The sequence below is a fragment of the Setaria italica genome, chromosome VIII (assembly GCF_000263155.2).
Source record: "Setaria italica strain Yugu1 chromosome VIII, Setaria_italica_v2.0, whole genome shotgun sequence".
NCBI lineage: Eukaryota > Viridiplantae > Streptophyta > Magnoliopsida > Poales > Poaceae > Setaria > Setaria italica.
The window spans coordinates 6,286,683-6,294,117 of NC_028457.1; the positions used below are offsets into that span (position 1 = coordinate 6,286,683).

The 7,435-nt window shown below is 45.7% G+C and overlaps 2 protein-coding genes across 3 annotated transcripts; one reads left to right on the top strand and one right to left on the bottom strand.

The window, feature by feature from the left end:
* Nucleotides 1–597: 597 nt before the first annotated feature.
* Nucleotides 598–3,456, top strand: LOC105914900 (disease resistance protein RPM1). Its single transcript, XM_022829459.1, has 3 exons — nt 598–2,408; nt 2,439–2,707; nt 2,939–3,456. Exons 1-3 carry the CDS (start codon nt 647–649, stop codon nt 3,134–3,136), a joined length of 2,229 nt encoding a protein of 742 aa, XP_022685194.1. The 5' UTR covers nt 598–646; the 3' UTR covers nt 3,137–3,456.
* Nucleotides 3,457–3,592: 136 nt separating this feature from the next.
* LOC101772240 (putative disease resistance protein RGA3) lies at nt 3,593–4,927 on the bottom strand. 2 transcript variants are annotated; one of them, XM_004978853.4, is made up of 2 exons: nt 4,725–4,927; nt 3,593–4,581 (listed from the first exon to the last, which is right to left on the bottom strand). In XM_004978853.4, exons 1-2 carry the CDS (start codon nt 4,825–4,827, stop codon nt 3,911–3,913), a joined length of 774 nt encoding a protein of 257 aa, XP_004978910.1. In that variant the 5' UTR covers nt 4,828–4,927; the 3' UTR covers nt 3,593–3,910. The 2 variants fall into 2 exon arrangements, with proteins under 2 accessions (XP_004978910.1, XP_022685180.1); XM_022829445.1 differs by having other exon boundaries at nt 3,593–4,646; nt 4,725–4,913.
* Nucleotides 4,928–7,435: the final 2,508 nt, after the last annotated feature.

Genomic DNA, 7,435 nt, shown 5'->3' on the forward strand with positions numbered 1-7,435 from the left:
AGAGAAGAACATGGGAGCAGAACTTGAGAATCGACTTGTCTTCTTTTGTTTAGATGGCTTCAGAAAACTCGGCAACTTGATATTCTGCTATGTAGAGTCATTGTTCTGCTATGTTTTTTGGATGTTCATACAGTCAACCTGATGTTCTGGATGTTGATTAAACATACATTATAGTCATTGTTTCCTGAATTGCTTACAGCCATGAACTTAGTGCTTATCCCCTGTGCTTATCCCCTGTTTATACAGTACACAGCTCTGTGTTTATCCCCTGTTTTCTTTCCTCCAGCTGAACACTGCTTTTGAGTTCCATCTGGTTTTGATCCTGGGGAGGAATGATTAACACCAGGTTTTAGTGACGAACCAGGATCCATTCGATCCTGACTAGGATCAAAATCAGGTCTGGGACCAATCCTGTGGTGCTGAACGAGGCTTGAACAAGAACCAATCTGCAAGGCATACTTGTTTTCATCTCGTATCCTGGTAACCCTCCGCCTAATCTCATAAGTAAAATTAAAGGTTGATTGCTTTAGAAGTTCAGATTTTTTACCAGAAAGCTAGCTCTGAGAATTGAACTGATGTCTGAAATTTTAGGTTTGGAAGCGTACACTCGTTATTCCAAGTACTGAAGCAAGTGCACACAGCCATCATGGCGGAGGCTGTTGTAGGAGTTCTGATCAGCAAGCTCGGTGTGGCCTTGGCAAAAGAGGCAGCAACTTATGGTGCATCCCTGCTTTGCAAGGAAGCTTCTGCCCTAAAGGGTCTTTTCGGTGAGATCCACAAAGCCAAGGGTGAGCTGGAGAGCATGAAGGCATACTTGCGTGAATCAGAGAAATTCAAAGATACCAATGAGACCACTGGCATATTTGTAAAGAAGGTTCGTGAATTAGCTTTTCGTATCGAGGATGTTGTCGATGAGTTCTCATACAAACTTGAGGATGACAAGCATGGAGGTTTTGTAGCCAAGATGATTAAGAGGATCAAGAATGTCAAAAGTTGGCACTATCTAGCCGTCGAGCTCCGATATATCAATACCGAGCTCGAAGAGGCTACAAAAAGGAGGGACCGTTATGTCATTCCAGAAATGCAGAGACAAGATAGAACTGGTGACCATCGTGCTAAACCCAACAATCAAATTTCATGTTTTGCGAGAGAAGAGGATGTAGTGGGCATTGAATATTATGCAGAAGAGCTCCAGCGGTGGCTTCTAGCTGCATGGGTAACTGTGTCAAAGAGTTACCAAGTTGAGGACTTGTTGATAAATATTGCTAGAGAGTTCGGCATCTCAACAGTTGACGGTAGCAATATGGAAATGAGAACAGTCGTTGAGGTCATCCGTAACCATCTTGAAGGTAAAAAGTATATCTTGGTTTTGGATGATGTTTGGGAACAAGATGTGTGGATTAGTAATGTCATGCCTGTATTCCCCGCTAATTGTACCGACAGATTTGTTCTCACATCAAGAGTATATGAAGTAGCATCATTGGCAACTAATGAATGTTCAATTCAGCTGGAACCACTACCAGACAAAAGCTCTTATAAGTTATTTTGCAAGCTAGCCTTTTGGAATAATGGTGAAAAAACTTGCCCTCTGGAGTTACGGGATTTAGCTGCAAAGTTCTTACAAAAGTGTGAAGGATTGCCTATTGCTATTGCATGCATGGGGCGCCTATTATCTTGCAAATCCCCAACTTACTCTGCTTGGGAAAATGTTTATGAGGAATTAGAGCTGCAGTCGTGTAAAAGTGCGATCCCTGGTGTCGATACCATTTTGAAAGTCAGCTTCGAGGATCTTCCATATGAGTTGAAGAACTGCTTCTTATATTGTGCAATATTTCCAGAGGATTATGAGCTGAAGAGGAAGAGGTTAATACGGCACTGGATTACTGCTGGATTCATCACTGGAAAAGAGAACAAAACACTAGAACAAGTGGCAGAGGGGTACTTAAGTGAGCTTGTAAACCGAAGCCTACTACAAGTCACGAGGAAGAATGTGTTTGAACAAGTGAAATGTTGCCGAATGCATGATGTCATCCGCAGTGTTGCCCTTGACAAGGCAGAGAACGAATGCTTTGGCAAAGTTTATGGGAGCTCTGGGACATTTTCTGTTGATGGCACCCGTCGAATATCAATACTGAGCAAAAATAATGAACCTCTAAGTCAGTCATGTACTACACATCTCCGTGCAATCCTTGCATTTACCAGTGACGTTAATGTTTATTTGCTCAAACGTATCCTTGCATCTTCAAGGTTACTATCAACACTGGATCTGCAAGGTACTCACATCAAGATGTTGCCTAATGAGGTCTTCGGCCTTTTCAATTTGCGATTTTTGGGTCTTAGATATACTAGAATTGAGATTCTACCTGATGCAGCAGGAAGATTACAAAATCTAGAAGTACTGGATGCATGTGGTACTGCTCAACTATCTTCACTTGAAGATGTACGAAGACTAACGCACAATATAAAAGCTCTCCGACAAGTCAACGGAATCAAGGTGCCTAGGAGCATTAGGCGCCTGAACAGGCTGCATGCTCTGCAAAATGTTAAAGCAAGCTTAGAGACTCTCCATGACATCGCAGCTTTGACGGAGTTAAGAACATTTGCAGTTAGCGATGTGAAAAGTGAGCACTCTTTAAACTTGAGCAGTGCTATCATGAATATGAGCCATCTTGCACATCTCTCAGTTGCTGCATCAATAGAACATGAAGTGTTACCAATGGGAGGACTCGCCTGTTTACCCAAGACTCTGTACAAACTTGAACTGACAGGGCCGCTAGACAAGGCAGAGGTGGCTCAGGTTTTCTCATCCTGGTCGCACCTTAAGAACCTCACCGTGTTGAATCTGAGATACTCCAGACTTGACGAAGACTCATTTTCTAGCCTCGTAGAGTTACGTGGTTTATGTTCTCTTGGACTTTTGTTGGCTTATGATGGGAAGAAAATGTGCTTCCCCAAACAATCATTTCCTAGACTCCGAATATTGAAGATATTGGACGCTCCGCAGCTCTACGAAGTCGAAATAGAAGAAGGTGCACTGGAAAGCCTTGTACAGATTGTGTTTTCAAAGTGCCCAGAAATGAAGCTTCTTCCTCCAGGTATTAAATACCATTACATACATTCATATGAACGTTATTGATTGATGAGCCATCTCCCAGGTTTGTAATAAAAAAAACAGATGATTCCCACACGTTGTTGGGGATTTATATATGGTCTTCCTTTTTTCATACAAGATAGAAATTATAACAAAATGATGCAGCGAATAGTTTTCAAACATAACAAGTCTTATGTGACAGTCGGATATTACAATGGCTTTGTAATAAACAAAATTATTGTGGCTTCAACGTCCATTTAGAGGTAGCATCGAGTTTTTTGTTGTTGTCTTCCTTTGTAAAATGTTTTTGTCAACTACTCCCTCCGATTCAAAACATTTGTCATCATTAACTTTTCTTGCGAACGTTTGACCATTTGTTTTCTTAAAAAATTTATTGTAAACAAATGAAAATGTAAGTCATGTTTAAAATATTTTTAATGAGAAATTAAATAAAAAAATTATACATACATAAATTTTTTAATAAGATGAATGGTAATATCGTGGTAAAAAATCGACAGTAACAACTGTTTCGATAGAAAGGTAGTTCATACGAAGACTTCCTTGTTACAAGAATGAGAAACCCTGCGCGCGCACCACTACGCCAGCCCGTGCATCCCATTGGGCACCCATGAGCACGCATTTCCAGAAGAAGAGCTAGCGCAAAGACATTCATGATTCCACTATATTACAGACCATATGAAACAAATAAGTTCAGTGCTCATGTGCTGCATCCTCTGTGTACGTATACGTAGGGTGAGCACAACACACCAGCTAGAGCTAGAGCTGTACCTTTGTGTCATCCTGAGAGCGTCTTGACTGCTAGCATGAAATCATTTTCTTAGGAATGTGCTCAATCTTTTGCCAGTTCGGATGCCCGGTTGTCTGGCAAGACCTGGTGAACGCCGCGTCGCAGGACACGACATTCAACTCCTCGAGAGACGGGGGCAGCGCCGGAAGCCACCGAATGTTCAAGCAGGCAATGATGAACAGCTTCTTGAGCGAGGAGAGGCGTTCCATGTTATCCGGCAAGGCGTCCCAGCTGCAGTCGTCAAGCCAGAGGAGCTGGAGATGAAGGAAATTCTCAAGCTTCGGAGCGGGTCCAAGCTGGCTGCATCGCCAGAAGAAAAGCCTCCTGAGCTCCGTCGGGCCGCCGCTCTGCGCCCCCACGATCCAACTTGGGTAACTGGAGCCATGGAAGTCCCAGATCTCCAGGTGTTGAAGCTGAACCGGAGGACAGAGGCCCTCGATGACCTGCGCCTCTGCTTCGGCGTTTGGCCTGCGGCTATCACGCTCCCAGCACAGTTCTAGGACCGTGAGCCGCTCCTTGGCAGCTAGATTGGCTTCCAGAGCTTCCTCCTTGCTTCCAACGTTCTCGAGACCGAAGATCCTCAGCGTGCCGCGGAGGTCGTTCCGGTCGCCCAGCTGCTTTATCTTGTACTCTTCTAAGTCTTGTTCATTCATCACTGTGAACTCTTGCGTCTCACTGTCCTCTGGATCCGCCATCAGAAGCTCCAAGTTTGGTGAGTGCTCTCACAATTATTCCTCACAAAGATTGCTTCACGAAAAAAATTGCTCATGGCAGTCGCAGAATCATGTACACATGGAGTTGATCTTGAGATTGGGGCTCCATTACCTTTACCTATGCCAGAAGTTGAAGGATCCAAATCCGGCGGAAGTCCGCCGGCCGGCGCTTGGAGGAAGTGGAGGCGGTCTGGCGGCCAGGTTGCACAGGGCATGGACCATGGATCGGAGCACACACAGCCAAGGATAAGCACGTGCACACGCCAGACCCAAGGACAGTATTGGTTGAGCTGTGAAAATCAACAGCGACCTCTTGCCCACTGTAAGCACACAGCCAACCAATAATTCATGCCGACAAAAGACCACGCACAAGATCGAGTCAGCGATAAGATAATACGGCGATAAAAAGGTGAAAGGCTAAAGAAGTCTTTTTTTATCACCATTTCCCTGTGGATGAACAAGGTGCATTTTGCCTGTGACAATAATTTTTATGTTTGTCAAAAACATTACCATTTCCGCACAATCTACCGTAACATAGATCAGGAATTAGTGGCATTCTTCGATTCACTTTAACTCAGAACTGTACAAAATAAATCATGACAAATAGAAACAGGAGGGCAACAACAGTATAACTCAAGCAGCCTATGCTAAGTTTGCTAAAAGACATACATGTCGCACATAGCTGTCCTGAAATTGTAAACTTCACAATGGTTCGGTACAAAAGTAGGCAGTGATGGTGGGGCATGAAGAGACTAGCAGGGTCCACATATATCAGGATAAGCACAAAGAAGATGAGCAAAAACGCATCGAAATTCAGAAAGGTGAGGCCCCTGCTGCTACTCTGTTATATCGAAACAGAGCAAGTTCCAATGTACGTGTGCTACTCATTCCGTCCTAAAAAGAATCCCTTCCGGAGATGTCAACCAATTTTACATTTGAACAAAAAATAGTACGTACAAAATAAATATCAATAAATTAATCATGTAATATACTTCCTAAATCTATTCGGAGACGTGAATGTTAGTAATTTTTTTATAAATTTGATCAAACTTGAAACCGTTTGATTTCTTAAGAAGCGACAGTTGCATTCATTTTGAGACGGAGGGAGTACTCTGTTCTTTAGGCAGAGCAAAGACTTGGCGCGTCGTAGATGTCGGGGGCGTGTGCCGCCCTCCACCCCGCCCTTCCTAACCTGAAGCTTGTTGTCACGCCCGCCACCGCCCACCGGCCATCCTACCCTGCCCGGCCGGCGGCACTCCTGCACCGCCTCGCGCTCTACCGCCTGCCGTACCGACATCGTCGCCCCCCAACTTTCTCCTCTAAGGCCAGCGACCATTGGAGTCCCGGCCCCAGAAACCCGAAACCCTAAATTGCTGGCGCCTTGACCACAACCCACGCGAGCAGGTCCTGCCCACCTCCCACCCCTCCATTCCTAAGGCGGGCGGCAGGGCCGAAGCGCAGCAGTGGGCATGGAGGAGGAAGACGAAGTGGATCGGATCGATGACCATGTGTGCGTGCACAAATCTGAAAGCATTTGTAACTAGTCTTCCCATTTCCGGAAGATGGATAGGATTTCCAGTAGATGTCCGTGTTGATGAAGCTGGGGCATGCATGGCTGGGCAGGGCCAAATTCCTACACGGGCCGCTAGCCTCAGGAAAGTTCCGGAAGATGGATAGGATTTCCGGTAGATGTCCGTGTTGATGAAGCTGGGGCATGCATGGCTGGGCAGGGCCAAATTCCTACACGGGCCGCTAGCCCCAGGAAAGGGGTGATGAGACACTACCAAATGGGCCTGATGCATTTGGAGTATTTGGGCCCTGGTTGTTGGGTACTCGGCGATCACGCCACTTCTGTTGTTCCGCAGAGCCAACGGGTAAGCAATCAACCCTCCCGCTTCTTCCGCCGTTCTGCAGATTGAAGGCAGCTTCATCAAAATAGGATCTAGCCGCTCCTCGTCGTCTCGTGGAGAATTCTGTCGTCGGTCAATTGGATGCGTCCTTGTTTTCCATTGTGCCCGCAACTTTAATCCATGTAGGATTCTTCTGCTGCATCAAATTGACATTTGACACCATGCCTCCCCGCATAATTGACTCGGCCGTGGATAATGATGACAGAAGGGTATGAATCGTGTTCCTAGAACCTGCATACGATGGCCTAGCGGTAGTCCATCACTGCAGACACAATGGAAAGCAAGGGCATCGATGTGGAATCGGATGGCTCGGTCCGTTTTTGACGAAGTGCTATTCAATCTGCGCGACGGCGGCCGGTTTGTTCGCTAATCGCTCAAGCCTTGGTTTTGCACAACAGCGGAAGGAGCCGGTGGCTCAGGCTTCGATCGTTGAATCGGCTCGGCGGAGGAACGGCGCCTTAGCTCGAGCGGATGGGCCTTCTCCCAATGGAGCCAGCTAGACACGCGTCAACATCCTCGGCGGTGTGACACCATCGCAGAGAATTTTTTTCCCTAGAATATGGCGGAGTCCCACGCGTTCCCCATGGCACCGGAGGCCATGTGGGTGACGACGCTTGAGATGGGGCATTTCTAGTCACTCAACTACAGCGTGGGTGCAGGTTTTTGCAACCCTGCAAACTCTTTCTGCTACCTGTAGCTTGTAGCTTTAGGTCTTCTGAGCAAAATTGGTACGTATTGTTCCTATTACCGTTCTCCAATTGTGGTATAAATAATGTACTAGTACATATCACACTTGTACGGATACATATTTCTTTTTTTGTTGGGCCATTGTATTGGTGTGATCCCAAAGCAATGAGAAAAGATGATCACTAAAGTGAGACCGGCTAATAAAGTGATAAGGTTCGATGTTGAA